Source organism: Hydra vulgaris, chromosome 06 (genome assembly GCF_038396675.1).
Source record: "Hydra vulgaris chromosome 06, alternate assembly HydraT2T_AEP".
Taxonomy (NCBI): Eukaryota; Metazoa; Cnidaria; class Hydrozoa; order Anthoathecata; family Hydridae; genus Hydra; species Hydra vulgaris.
The window spans coordinates 23,581,524-23,597,856 of record NC_088925.1 but is presented as its reverse complement, the minus strand read 5'-3'; the positions used below and the strand labels follow the sequence as shown (position 1 = coordinate 23,597,856).

The 16,333-nt window shown below is 27.9% G+C and overlaps 1 protein-coding gene across 1 annotated transcript; it reads left to right on the top strand.

The window, feature by feature from the left end:
• The first annotated feature begins 3,923 nt into the window (after nucleotides 1–3,923).
• LOC100200465 (uncharacterized) lies at nucleotides 3,924–10,010 on the top strand. Its single transcript, XM_065799642.1, has 4 exons — nucleotides 3,924–4,604; nucleotides 4,810–4,988; nucleotides 9,398–9,468; nucleotides 9,540–10,010. Exons 1-4 carry the CDS (start codon nucleotides 4,346–4,348, stop codon nucleotides 9,931–9,933), a joined length of 903 nt encoding a protein of 300 aa, XP_065655714.1. The 5' UTR covers nucleotides 3,924–4,345; the 3' UTR covers nucleotides 9,934–10,010.
• Nucleotides 10,011–16,333: the final 6,323 nt, after the last annotated feature.

The window sequence follows — 16,333 nt, the reverse complement described above, 5'->3', positions numbered from 1 at the left end:
TTTTTTAAATGTATTGACATAAAAAAACGTTAAAACAAATCATGCGACTCCATGACGGTTCCAGGGGAGAGGATGGGGGTGATAGAGTCTGTACCGCCCCTCCTTCCCCCAGAATCCGAAAGTCCTAAAATATCTTAGAAATGGAGGACTTTATTTTTTTAGGAGACGCAAATAGGAGACGCAAAAAGTACAAAAATATTTCAACTTAAATTCCTCCTTCCCCCCATCCGCTCACACAACCATCAAAAATTCCTGGAGCCTTCGCTAATGTGATTTAATTAAAACTTAAAAGTTGTAATAAATTTCCGTTAACCAATCGTGTAATTGATGATTGTTTTAAAATGGCTAATCAAAAACGGGATTTAAACCGTGATATAAAACACAAAGTTTCTAAAGCTTTCAAGTAAATAAAAATAACTCATGTAAACAAAACCATCTGTAGTAAAAATTTTAAAATGCAAACACGAAAGAAAGTTCTGAATTCAATAAAAAGGTCAAGGCTAAAATTTTCAAGCCCACGGTCTTAATTTTTGGCCTTAAGTTGGTACATACCCATTAATTTTGTAATTTTTTAGAAAAAATAAATTTTTGAAAATTTATTTTTTTTAATTCAAAATTTTTCATAGAAAAAGTTAATGAAATTTTTTTTTTAATAAATAAATAAGAAAATGTGTACAGTTGTGTGTTTTGTGACCATAGTAGATTGAGAAGTCCGTAGCAACGCCATAGCAACGCATTAAAAAAAAATTTTTAACTTGCTCAAGCTTATAAACATCTATAGCTCTTTTTTACGGCAGCTTTTTGTTTATTTTTTGCTTTAAACTTATTTTAAAAGCTTGAATTATTAATGCGAACATACGTCAAATGCTTGTATGCTGTTGTAATTTGTTAATGTTCTTGTAGATAAATTACTAAATAAGATATGGGACGTTCTATTGCTCGATCTAAAAAAAAAAGTTTTCTTTTAATCAACATCTAAAATTTTCAAAAGTTTATTCAGCTTGAGACATCAATTTCTGATTCTGTTTATCTGTAAGTTCCAGAAAAATAGTAAACACTGAAATATCTGGAAGTGAAAAAAATTGCAACATTATTATAAACTTTAATATTTTAAAATTAATGGTTAGTGAGTTTACGTGCCCCGAATGAGGAAATTAGTTTAGAAAATGATTTAAAAAGCAAGATAGGTTTTTTTTTTTATTTAACTTTACAGTGCTTTTGTTGCCCGTTTAGAAAAAGGTGGCACACGTTTCAGTTTTTTAACAAAAAATCTAAAAGTACTCCAGGTGTTCCTACTGCATCAGTTAATTTTCAAGTTGTTACTGCATTTCGCGAAATTGGTAAAGGTTATCAATCTATATGTAAATTTGCTGCAGTAATGAACATGCAATCTCCTATGAATTTTAAAAACTATAGTACAATAATTAACAATTTGTTAAATATTTATAATGAAGTTGCATCTGCAAGTATGTCAAGTGCAGCAAATGAAACCAAAGATATTATTTCTAAGTTAAGCAATGTTAATGATGTTACTGTTTGCCAGTTTCTGTTGATGGTACCTGGCAAAAGAGAGGTCATCAGTCTTTAAATGGTATTGCCACTGCAATATCTAGAGAGAATGGAACATCTTGATTCAATTTAGTTGACTAAATTCTGCAAAGCTTGTAGTTATTGGAACAAAAAAAAGTCAACTCCAGGTTATCAAAATTGGAAAGTCAGTCATGTTTGTGAAGCTAACCACAATAAATCATCAGGATCCATGGAAGTTTCTGGTGCTGTTTTGATTTTTCAACGGTCAATTGAAAAGCATGGTTTGAGATACAAAGGATATATTGGAGACAGTGACAGCTCAGCATATAATGATGTTGTTGCAAGTAATCTATATCCAGGTTTTGAAATATACAGACTCCACTGTGTTGGACATTACCAAATAAGATTAGAAAATCGTGCACGTAACCTTAGAGTGACACTTAAAGGTCAGTTTCTTTCAGATGGAAAAAGAATCGCTGGGAAAGGTTGTCTGACTGTTAAAGCCATAAATATGCTTCAAAATTATTTTGGTATGGCTATCCGTCAAAATGTAAATAACGTATATGCAATGAAAAAAGCTGCTTAGGCTGTTTTATTTCATAACAGTAACATAATTGAAGAGTCAGAGAGATACAAATTTTACCCACGAAATCGAACTAGTTGGTGTTTGCGGCAAAGTAATAAAGTTACAGGTAAAACAACATGCAAAACTAAATAAAGCTTACCATTAGCAATTAAAGCAGTACTTATGCCTATATTTACAGATTTGACAAATGAAACTTTATTATCAAAATGTTTTCACGGACAAACTCAAAATAACAAAGTCTGAATGGCTTAATATGGAAGAGATGTCCTAAAGACACCTGTGTAATGTATTTTCAATTTTATATTCATTATTTTAAAGAAAATTTTGGAATTGGGGTGTAACACCTTAAGGCAAGGCTAAGACCAAGCACAATCAACTCTGACTTTTGTACCAATTTGGTAAAAAAAAGTATTATTTAAAATTTTAGAATTAATAAAAATTTTGAATTGACTGTTTATTGCCTTTGTTATTGCAGAATAATACTGATTTTGGTACACTTTTTTTTGGTACAATTTTACCACTAGTTAAACGCTTGAGGAATTCAAGATATCAAAATATCTCTGCCCTAAGTATATAAATGTAAATACAGAGTAAAAAATCATTAAAAATATGCATAAAGTTTAATTAACTTTACATGGGTTACAAAGTACTTTTTTTCTAAAGACATTAATGCCACAACACCATTTATTGCATTTCCTCGTTTCTGTTATACTCGCATTAATAGATACACATCAGTTGAAGTAATATCAGTAAAACCGTTACTAACATTTTAAAAAAGTGGTTTAGTATCCTTCTCATGTTAAAAAAAGAAATTGGTATTTTTTTTATGTGAAATTTAATTCGTGTTATTATATTAATAACACGAGCACACCCTGAATTTTTTTATTAACGCCTTTTAAAATATCAAAACCGTAATTATCTACAATACTTGGAGAGTCTTTTTTACAACACACCCTAATTTTAAAAAGTTAGTAAACTGTATTCTATGTTAAATTTCAGTCGTCATTTCTAAATGATGAAAAAAAAAACGATTGTAGACAAAAGACAGCTAAGCAAGCATGTGACAGAAGATAACTTTTATCTATCACCATTTAAGGATTTTACAACAGTTAAGTTTTGTGAAAAAAAAAAATAGTTTATATCAGTGGAGGATCAAAACTTTTCTGGGCTTGAGGCTGTTTTCTGCAGGAGGTCCTTTTCCATGTCATTAATCAATGATTCTATTTTCAGAGTCTCTTTTTAAAAAAATTTTATTTTGAATCGAGGCCTCAAAACTGCCGGGCCCGGGACTACAGTACCTTGTAGCCCTCCCCCTTCCTTAATTCAGTACTGGGTTATGTCATGTAAACGAAAAGCATTTAAGCAGCTAGTTAAAGGAAAGATGATTCAATAAGATATAAAGAAAAAAGATTCAATAAGATATAAAGAAAAAAGATAATATTAAACTGTTGCGCACAATTATTTTTTTGCCTTAAACCAAACATGAAAATGACAAAATTCAGTATTTTTTACGAAAATCAGCGATAGCACTTATTAGACTTGGAAAATAATCCTCAATAATACATTTTGATGATCTTTAGAAGAATCATTATTTTTTTTTTTTTAAATGTCCAAAAATAGATTTTAAAACTTTAACAAAAGAACTAAAAACACTTTTTAAATCGTCCCATATATTATGAAATCAAATAAATCGTACTTTACTTGTTTAAGCTAAATTTATTCTTAGAAAAATAATTTTCTTAGATAAATATTTTAGTTATGACGTATTGCTTGCGCAATATTTCCTAAATACGTTGTTTTATAAATCAGACCTATCTGTATTATATTTCGACAATTAAATTTTGTTGATAAAGAGATATGTCTAATTTATAAAACAGATTTCAGTATTTAGAAAACATTGTGCAAGCGATATATCATAACAATATCACTAACTATGTTTCTATATCAGCTATATTATTTCTCAATCAACTATGTGTATGACGTCAACTATCTCTCAAAAACTTTGAAGGGGAAATTTGGACTAAGTATTGTAAGACAAGTCAAAACAAAACGATTTAAAGTGTAATTTGAAACTTAGATGAACTTGTTTACTTTAACAAATATTCCTTTTATAAAATTTTTGTTATGTGCCGACCAAAAAAATATTATTTTAAAATTGTTACTTAATAGTTTAACAAAGACTCTTTAAATTCATGCTTTAATTACAGAAGTCTTTTTTATTGGGCAGCCATGCTTTTCTATGAAGGTTATATCACCAAGTCGGCAAGCGATATTACCAAACCATTTCGCACTAGATATTGCACAGTTTCTATGGAAAAAATATCTAATTCAGATCAAATAAGAAAAAAGAAAAAGAGAACATCATTTCAATTAAGGCAGAGATCAATTTCACTAAATAATCAGCCTTTGAATCTTCTCGAAAGCAGCGATCCTCTTCAACAAAGAGTAGTACTAACTTACTACAAAAAAGAAAATAAACCACATCTTGGTAAGATAAATTGCATTTTGCGCCAAACTACATTTTATTTGCTAACTTTAATTAAGACCGTTCAAACTTATAATCGGAACTTTACAACTCTTCAAAGCTCACTGCTAGCTCGGCTGGATCTCTATTTTGAAAGAAAATTAAATGCATGTTTATATTCTATTAAGACCAATTTTTTTTTTTTAAATCTTTTGTTTATATTTGTTAGGAAAGTTTATACTCGACGATTGTAGCATTAGAAATATAAGTGAAGGAATAAAAGGTTTTCCATTTGCTATATGCGTCACGCTTGTGTATTTGAATATTCCGAGAGATTTATATTTGTGTTTTGAAAAAGAGGAAGAGAAAGAGAATTTTCTGAAGGTTCTTCAAGAACACACACAAACTGTAAGTATATTTGGTAAAGTAGGGTAATCTCGGCGTATTAGGCTTTTTTATTATTTATAAGCAAATTTATAAACATATTTCATCTAGTTAGCGTATTGAGAGCGTAGATCGGCCGAACTTCGATTTTGGCCAAAATATTCGATTTGTGTTGATGCCGAAACCGAAATTTCGGTATTAACTTTTTCTAAACTCATTTTTTTATAAATGCGGAATGAAACAAAATTTCAAATGTATTGGCAAAATGCATAAAATGTTTTACTATTTCTAAGTTAAGTTTTTATGCCCATCATTACCCTACTCTAATTACTGAATTACAGTAGGTCGTGGGCCCATTTGTTCACCGATTATTTGATTTTTTTAATTAGTAAATTGCGCGTATCTATCTGCTTCTTGAAAATATCAAAAACCGCTATAATTAATCCTTTGCAATGTTCATAATATTATTATCTGGCTAATTTTATAACTTTTGTTTAAAGAAAACAAATATAGTTTTAATATTTGAATAAAAATAAGCTCTAAATCATCTCAGCATCTTATTATTTTTAATTCAGTGTAGATCTGTCGATTACGCACAAGACTATTTGATAAGTTAGTCTCGTGGGCGGACGCAGGAATTTTTGATATTTCCGATATGACACCTTCAGGCATTGTAAAAACTGAAAATATAATTATGCTCATGTTTGTCTCAATTAAGTATGTTTTGAAAAAATGAGTTTATAAATTATTATAATTTACTACCTTATACTAAATTTAAATTCATTAACAGGTTTTAAATTTCATTTAATAACCTTATAGTTTTCGAAGGTTATGTTCTGCGAATTTTTTTGAACATTCATAAATTTAGAGTTTTTACAATTCCTGAAAGTGTCATTATTAAATCATTTTAAAAACCTGCGTCCGCCATAGGTAAGATTTATTTATTGTCAATTAAGTTAGTAAGATAATAAGAGAGAAAAAGTTTTTTAAAAGTTTTTTTCTTTTTAAATTTATGATTGAATAAATCGCTTTTTTTTTTAAAACGTTGCATTTTTTCTGAATTCAAATAAAAATTTTGATTTAGTTGAAAAAATTTTTATATATTCGTTTAAAAAAAAGAAAACGTATCATAGATCTGGATCCTTCAATTATCAAGAAATTTAATGTGGATTGTGCCAATAAATTTTATTTATTAAAAATGTTTCTAATTTTCTTTAAAATTCCCTTGAGTATTAGCTGCTGTTTTTGAAAAAATAAACAATAGATTATAACGTCAATTGCTTTAATTAACTTTTCAAAAAAAGTTAATTAAAGCAAAACCCTTTTTTCTTCTGCTGTCGGTATCGAGAAAGAAACGCAACAAATGGTTAAACTCGGAGTCCTTAAAACTCCGTTAAACTCGGAGTCCTACTGCTCCTATTCGTTGCGTTGTAAAATACTAAATATGTTTTAGTATTTTACAACGCAACAAAACAATACAAAAATTCTTTGTTTATAACTAAATAAAATACGTCTTTAATAAAAAGCATTTTCATAAACATTTACAGAATGAATTACTTGAGTTTAAAACGGTTTAAAATAATTTAAAGTTTTAAAAATCATATTTAAAACTACATTACCCAAATATAGCAAGATTGCTTAACAATATAGTAAGATTTCTTAAAAATATAGTAAGATTACTTAACAATATATTAAGATTACTTAACAATATAGTAAGACAACTTAACAATATAGTAAGGTTACTTAACAATATAGTAAGATAACTTAACAATATAGTAAGGTTACTAAACAATATAGTAAGATTACTTAAAAATATAGTAAGATTACTTAACAATGTAATAGGTTAAGAATATTTAAAAATATAGTAAGATTACTTGAAAACAATTAAAAGTTACTACTATTTTTTAATAATTTTATCTTGAAAGCTCTTCTCATTTATGCATTGATTTTTAAAAACTAAGTATGTAATTAATAATCACAATATTAGTTTTAAAAAACGTGACTTGCAATACATTTTGGAGTACCGTCAAAAAGGGTCACTAAGCACAACTGTAGGACGCTTCGCACATTGACATGTTAAAGTTGTTTTAGACTACAGCAGTTAAAAGTTTGAACTGCAACTGTAAAACACTTGACAATTCAACAGTTTGTTCTAGTTTTAACATGAAAATTGTGTAAAATAGTAATTTTAACGCGACTTCTTTCAACACAGGTTGTTTAATTTGAACATAGAAAAAAGCAACTATTTCTTACAGTTTTTATTTGTTATCAGAATTGAAGTCAATTAAATAAATCAGACGTGAATCCAATTAAATCTAAAGGCGAGTATGCTGCTTAAAGTGATTATCATGTTATTGATTTCAAGTATACTGAATTTGAAAGTCTTATTGAAAATTAAAAATTACCAGTTTTCTAAATAATCTACAATTTGAATAAAAATGGGATAGTTTTGCATAGGAAATTCTATAATAAAACCCTAGGAATAAAATGAGGGGTAGCAAATCCTTAAAAAGAACCGATAGAACTCTAAAATAAAATAAATAAGGTCATCAAAAATAAAAATCATCCCTCTGATATGTCAAAGATCCGACTAGCCGATCCAATATTCCTCAGTAAAACAACTACAACTTGAAAATCTTCTTCTTTGGGAGAAGAGTATAACAACCCCCACACACAAACGTAGAATCGCCCCTGACTTTAATTAATTAAAAGCAATTTTAAAACGTTTAAAAGCAACTTCTAAAACATTTGGCTAAGGTTTTAAACAAACAGAGTTATTACGTAAATATTACGTATATTTACGTATATTATTTTATTTAACTTTATGGGTAAATATGCGTCAAACAAGTATAACAGTAAAAAATATTTTAAGTTTTGGGTTGTTAAAAAAACTAAAAAAAAAATAAAAGCTATACAAAAAATGACCTCTAAACGTCTTGAAGATGTAAAATATAAAAAGCTGACACGAAACCAAGCTGATCCTATATATGGTGTTAGTCGAAGGATGATTTGCTACAAATTGAATGAAAAGCACATCTTGAAAATTTCTTCTTAATTAGTAAAATAGAATTTAACAACTAAACTAAAATAGGTTTTTCATTTATTTACATTGCTTTGTTTGACTTATATAGCCCTAGCTAGCTTTTATAGAACTTATCTTATTATATGAAAAATTTTAAAAAATTATAAAATTGCTTATGATTTGAAATTTGTTAACAGTGAAATTTTGAGAAAATTAGAGTAAAATTGCATAAAAGCAAAGTATGTATATGGGTAAAAGTATATAAATGGGTCAAAAGAAATTAGTTTAGAAAAATTAACAAGTAATTGGTTTAAAAACTTGCTTGAGAATAAACATCACAAAAAGAGCAACAATAATAATATTTTCAAAGATTGTATAAAACACGTTTAAAACACATGAAGTTTAAAGTCATGTGTTTCATGGGCATGATTCTATCAAAAGACATGCTGATTGATAAGAACAAACGACGGCCGTAGTAGTATGATAACACTCCCAATCATATATCTAGCATATTCAAAGCATGAATATGAACAAAATAGAATACGTGCGTTTAGTCGTTAATTAAAACTTAAAAACATACTCATTGATCGTGGTAAAAAAAATAAAAACATGAAACTTCATAATCTTACGTTTCTTCGTTTATTTTTGAGTTGCTTTTCTACTACCAAATGTTAATACGAAATTGGTGTAAAATTTATTTATGAACAATTTGTTTCAAAATGAAAAAATGTTTATCGGTATCGTATTTTTAATATAATGTAATTTCTGGCACAGTTTTTCTGCATCTCGTGTATTGTTTTATTTAATTGTTTCAGTTAATTCAGACTTCATAAATATTACTCGACCCCAACCCAACATTTTATATAAATGATGTTACACATTTATATTTGAAATCTTGAAACAAAAACTTCAGTTTTCCTGTTTAATAATTTGAAGTTTGATTTATTTTTAAAAACGAAATAATCTTGTAATAAGTTGGAAAGACAATTTATTTGGAAGCTTAATTTTATTTTAAAATAGAAAAGACAAAAAAGAGACAAATTTCTAAAAGCTGCATAAGCTCCAATGTTTTATCATAAATAAAATGCCTTCAACTAGATTTAAAAAACATGTTATGTTGGGTTTCTGTGGAAAATGTTCTATTAATTCACAAACTTAATCTTAGATAAGCTTTTTTTTATAAAACAATTAGTTGTTCTTGTATAAGGTAGCTTTTATACTCCTTCTAAATCCTGAGAACCATTAGGTACTACAAGTAAATTGAAAAGTTCTAGTAAATTTTCAGGAAATTAATAATATTGCTGCTTTTTCTATCTTGTCCATTCTGTAGCCATTTTTTGAGCCTTTTATAATTTTTTTTATTTTAATGCGTTTTTTGACGCATTGTCCTAGTCCTATTTTTTTTGTTTAGCAATCAAACTCGGACGATGACAATTTTGATAAGCCGACTGTAAAAGAAATTCCGATTGATTTGAATAACCCGTGAGTATCTTATTATTGAAACTAGTTTTACAGAGGGAATTTTTGATAGTCATATGTATATATTTTTTTAGGATTTTTGAAGAGTTGGATAAATTAAAAAATGCTATTAGAAGTGAAAGTAGCAACCAAGAGCTTGACAATTTGTCAAAAGAATATATTTTCCCTGAAAATTACCGTAGAGATTCTGGGTACTCCACAACTAACTCAAGATCGAGCAATGCATCAACAATCAGCAGAAATTCATTTATCTCTTCCCTTTCACCGAAAATCAGTTACGATATAAATTCTTTTGATCCATCAAAAACTTTGCTATCCTGCCCATCTGTTGAATATGATTTAAGTTTGTCTCCATTATCATCTAAGGACGGTTCAAATCTAAATATGAATTTAGAGTTTAATGAAAATTCCGAGGAGTCAAAAGAAAACTTTTATGAAAACGTAAATATTAGTACTTTATCCATATAATTTTCCATTATACCTTATAACAAATTTTAAAACTTTCATTTTTGTATATTTTCAAAAATGTTCAAAAGTTAATCATTGCTTTGACGTTTTTTTCGAAACTATTATTTGCGTGAATCACCAAAAATATCTTTTTAAACTAGGCGAGTTTATGGTAACGGCTTAATTGAAGTTAAAATGATCCGGTTTTCTGATAATTGCGTCGTTTAATCGCATCATTAAAAGACCTTAAAAAGGTTTAATGCGTCATTTTATCGCGAGTTTAATTTTTTTCGTAAAATTTTTACTAAAAAGCAAAACTTTTTTTAGTGTGATTAGAATGTAATCATATCAATTCTGTATATACTGATTATATTTATATTATTATATAAGTGTTCGAATGATGTTATAAATTATTAAAATATAGTAATATTAGTATTTAATAAAAACTGTATATTTTATGTTATTTGTTTTTTTTTTTGGTTTTTTTATTCACTGTTATTATTATTCCAATAAATAAAAAAACGCAGTAAGGTAAATAAAGTATCGTTTAAAGCTTCCCAAAGGGATCGTCCATAAATTACGTCATGCAATTTTTGACTATTTTTTGACCGAACCCAATCCTTCGTAACGCATTGTAACATTTTACTGTCCCCCTTCCCCCCCCCCCCCATTCCTTTCCCAAATAATACGCAACAATTTTGTAACCCTCTCCCTCCTGAAAAAAGTGTTTTTTAATGTCTATAATTTTCTTAGCTTCTTTGAGTTAATTAATTTGTACTTTTCAGTATGTTTAATGTTTTTTTTCACCACGATAGCTCCGTGTAAAATTGTATAAATTAACATTGCTATCCAAAATATGAACGCAATTTTAAATAGCTATTCTTCCGATATATACATGCAAAAACATTATTTTATAAATATAAATTTCTCACAACAAGCAATGTTAGCGTGGCCAAGGGGATTCTACTTCAGGTTAATTTGCATTTGCAAAGTTCAATACCTACTGAACACTTGCCATTCTGTACTTGTTACATTTCTCTTAAATACGCAACTTAGTATATCTCACTGACATATTTAGACAAGTCGTTTTCTTCTGTACTAGATATATATAAAAATTTAAAAACACAATTGAATTAATTATTACAATAAAAACAAAAGTTGTAATTATATGTTTTATATCATTTTTAAAAGAATTCAATTTTAAAACATAAAAAACTTAAATTTAAAACAAAAAATTAATCACAAAGTTATGAGAGAACAAAACAACAAATAAAAAAGTGATAAAATAGAAGGCTCGTCTCTCAGTGTCAAAATTAGTTTATTTTTTTTTAGTGCACAAAAGTTTTTTTTTTTTGTTGCTGCACACTTTTGTGCACCAACGAAATAAAGTTCCGCACTTGGTTGCACTTGGACCATATGAAGTCAAAGCGTAAAACGTGCACTGCACATTAAGCTGATAACTTATTCAAATTTTTAAATTTTGTTTAATGGCCTTCACATTAAGAGATGAAATTTTTTAAGGACTGTGAAATTATATATAACTTAATGATTGGTTTTAAAAATGTCCCCCATAGGCCAATTTTTTAAAACTAATTCAAAATTTGTTCCAACTCATCCTCCTAAATGTATAAAAATAAAGTAACTGTTGCCAGCCGTGCATCCATGATAAAACCATGTATCAAATAAAAATCACTGACTCAGACTCCGGTAACAGTGAAAGAGAGACTGACCATGATTTTGCCCCATCTATTAGCAATTTCAGGAAACCTAAAAGAAAAAGAAAAGCTTCAACTGCTTCAGCAGTTTTTATAGTAAAGAATGTAAAGCTAAGTACTCACCAGAGCAAAAAAATGTCATCGGCTGTCAGAAGAAGATATTAATATTGCAACTCCAACACGGTCAGGTATTTACAAAGCAGTTATAAAAGAAGCTGATAGAATCAAAGAAGAATTAAAGAAAATTATGAAAAAAATTTTTATAGGCACTACAATGGCTTGATGGCAAGAAGATTAAACAGAAAAAAATGCAAGTTGCAGTAATAAAAAACAATGATAATAAAGTTGATAAAATGAAAATAAAGTTGGCAGCTTTACTTTTAGAGGATGGCAAAACCAAAACAGTTATTTCTGGATTGATTAATTTGTTAAATAAATTTGCTATATGGGAAGTAATAAAAGCGATCATTTGTGACACAACAAACACAAATACTGCAGCAAAAATTGTTGTTGTAGTATATTTAAAAAAAGAGTTTTTAGCCAGGAATTTGGGAGTTCCACAATATATTGGTTGCGAGCATCATATGTCAGATTTGTCATTGAAGCATATCGCGGATAATATTTTTCGGAGGCAAAACATTGTCACCAAATATAAATCATTGTTTTTATTGATGAACTGATATAAAATTATGATGTCTTGGTTAAAAACTTCAAACAGTCAATGTCAACCATCAACATACCAGCAGTAGTGTGGCGAGATGACATGAAGCTTTTGTGTCAGCTTTAAAGTTATAAAAATCAGAATCAAAAATCAATTGATTTTTGATTCTGATTTTTAAAATTTTTGCGATATAAATCAAAAGTTCATTTACAAGACTTTAAAATTAATTTTTTAAAAATTAAAACTTCGCTAAAGTTTTCTGGAATATATTTTGAAATCATGGTTGAGACAGCATTGCATAATTTTCTTGGGGGCACATTTGGACGGACTGCGCATCCCTTAATATCGGCAAACTAAACTATAAAAAATTATAAGTTAAAAATGGTGCGCAACTGTAAAAAGAAATGTGAAATATTTATTAACCAATAAAAATTAAAATGTTTTTAATAAAGCAATAAAAAGAGAAGCTGCAGTTGTATTTAGGTTCTCTAAAAGTACATTCCTAGTAAACACAGATTGGTTGAGAACTACTGGTCAATATTTAGTCGAAATCGGTCGAAAAATGGATAAAACATTTAGTGATCTATTATTGACTAAAAATCGACGCTAGATTTGAATTGTATATATCAAACTTTTTTGTATATACGTTTACTAAACATTGATCGAACGTTTATAATATCGACTTACATTGGTCAATATTGTTAACCTTTAATCGACCTTAATCAAACGTAAACATTTATAGATTTAAAATCTACGCTTTAAATCTTTTAATATATACGTTTATTAAACTTCGATCAAAAGTTTTTGACTAATAGGTTATTATAGGTTAAGTCGTTATTCTAAACGCTTGATCGACGCGTAATAAACGTTTATATTATATATTATAATATAGTAATATAGCCATTGATCAGAAGACTTACATAACAGTTTAAATCACGCGGTTTAAATAAGCATAATTAAAACAAAATAAAAAACTTATTAGAAAAATATTGTTTATTGGCTAAATAATTATATTAGACTTACAGACTTAAGCGAAATATAAAACATTTTTTAGGAAAATATAAAACATTTTTTAAGAAAATATAAAACAATTTATAAGAAAATTTAAACATTTTTTAAGAAAATATAAAACAGTTTTTAAGAATTTATGAAACATTTAAATCCATAATTACTCCAAAACACTTTGGAATTTATGAGCTTTATTCATGACAAAGAAGAGAACTATAAAAAATAAAAAAAAGGACGGCGCTAGTAAATTTGTTGTTAATTGTAAGTGCCTTAAAAGTATAATTTTTTGAGTCAAATCAAACTTTTTATCATACCTTAAAGTTTGGAATCAGACTTTTAAGTATGGAATAAAAGTTTTATATTTAGATATAAAACTTTTATTCCAAACTTAAAAGATTTAATATGGTGAGTAATGTTCGTTTTAGTTTTAAGTTTATATTAAGTACAATGAAAAATAGAAAAATTACTATAACCATATTAAACAAATGCTTTTTTTTATCCAGAGAAAACTTTTTAAAGGCGATACATATGCAATTATGTCTTATTATGCTTATAATTAAAATATATTATTCAAGCTTTATTTTGTTGCTTTAATTGATAAATGGAAAATGAGAGAGAAAGAAAAAAAAGAACACTTATTACACAGGATATTGTAAGAACCATAAGTCAATTCTAAAATAAATGAAGTTAAAAGAAATAGCGGAGAAGTTGAATTATCAGTTTCTGCAACACGTTCTAATTCCGATAAAATCAGTAAAGGACTTAGTGATGATGAAATCACATCAGTAAAAAAAGGAAGGCGCAGCTCTTATGACGAGACACGTAAATCTGAAACTCGATTGTTAATTGAGCATGATCCATCTCATACTTTAGCATCATTGAGAAACATTCTCAATGAAAGGAATTTTAATGCATCTATACCAACAATACCTAAGTATTTGAAGTCGATGGAGTTCACTAGAAGACAACTTACATTAGTACCAAAAGAAAAGAACTCGCCGCAAAACGTTGGTTTAAGACAAAGTTTTTGCAGGACTATTAATTCGATTCCTGACAATAACTTAGTATTTCTAGATGAAACAGGCTTTAACTTACATACTTCTAAGCAATATGGTTATTCTATAAAGAATACAAAATGTTTTGTTACAGTGCCAGCAAATCGTGGAAAGAATGTAAGACTAATGGCTGCTATAACAGTTAATGTCATTCTAAGCTTTAAGATAGTGGATTGTGCCTATAATGGCGATATTTTTTGTGACTTTATAACCAACAATTTAAGACCGTATTTTCAAAGGAATCCTCATTCTGTGCTAGTATTGGATAATTGTGCATTTCATCGTCGAAGAGATGTAATCGATTTGCTCGGCCAATCCAATAATTCAGTTTAATTTTTGCCACCTTATTCACCGCAATTGAACCCGATCGAGGAATACTTTAGTTGTCTTAAACCTAATTATACTTCTATAAGGCTGTTTCCAAAAACTAGCAATGAAGTTAAGGCTACTTTAAATTCGCTTTTACCGACAATTGGCATTGATTTTTGTGGTTGGTATTGTAATATGAGAATAGGGGTTTCTGAAAGGCATAGCAAGGCAAGAATTTTATTAAAGTGGATACTTTGTTATTTATATTATATCTTTAAATATAACGAGTTATAGTTATATTAAAAAAATACACTTTATTCTTTAGAAATTTATGAATAACTTTATACATCGTAAATGCACTCTTAAATAACTAAGATGTTTTATATTTTCTTAAAAATTGTATTATATATATATATTTTTAATGTTTATAACTTTATAAATTTGTTTTTTATTTTTTTACAATTTGTTTTGTATTCACTAAAAAAAATGTTTTATAAATTCTTAAAAAATGTTTTATATTTTCTTAAAAGATATTTTATATTTCGCATAAACCCTGTAAAAGCGTTTTTAAGATTCACTTCCTTACAACATTTGAAAGCAAAACGATTGATAAATAAATATTAAACGAGTATCGGGTGCGCCATTTTAATTCATGGAAGTTAAAAAGATCTCATCGCAACAATCTACCTTACTAAATGCCAACAAATCAATGGACTCCGATGTTTTAGAAATATTGATGGCAACATTGACACAGGTAAAAAATACGAATTGCTGGTCTTTTGTTATGAAAGTCTTGCTGCAAGAACTTCTTTTGTAAGTTTTATAAACAGTTTAAATTCATTTTGAAAAACGCTAGTATGATTGTGTAACAGTAGGTATTCATATTTGCAATAATCAAGAGGTTTAATAACTAAATATTTATTTTTTTATTTTAGATACATTTTAGCTTAACTTAGTTACATTTCGTCAGCCAAGAACCAAGAGGGCGTAAATCTATTTTTTGTATTTCCGAGAAAATCAAATTTTAAAATTTAATTTGTTAAGACTTACTGCCAGAATGTCCGACTAATTTTTTAAATATTTTTTAAAGTTGTATCATTCTTGAAACAAGATTTATAAGACACATACTCCATTGATTGTTGAATATTTATTGGTAATAATCAGAAAAAACTCAAAATGTGGACATACGGCCTCTTGGTTCTCGGCTGACTATTTGGTAAAGAAAATTGGTAGAACAAAGCTGGTAAAAACCACGACGTTAGTAATGGTTTATTGTCGAAAATAAACATGGGTGGTGCAGGAAATTTTGGAAAACTTCTGTTCAGAAAATCATCTTTATGTAAAGTTGTTCTGTGTAATTCCAATTTTTATTTATGAATGTACATGTAAAATGCTAACTATTTTACCCTATTTTTATTCGGTTACAAATCAGGTTACGAAATCAGACAATCAGGATACGAATGTAGAAGATGATTTTGCACAATAACAGGTGCATGATAAACAAGCGGTAGACGGTATACTAATATCCATTTTGTATAATGGATAAACCAGAGAAAACAGTGATCATGCTTATGAGTTTATTAATTTTATTAGTAATTTTTAACTTAATCTTAATGTAAACTTTAATTTTCTGCTAATGAGATTAAATTAAAAAAATATTAGAAATTGTTATT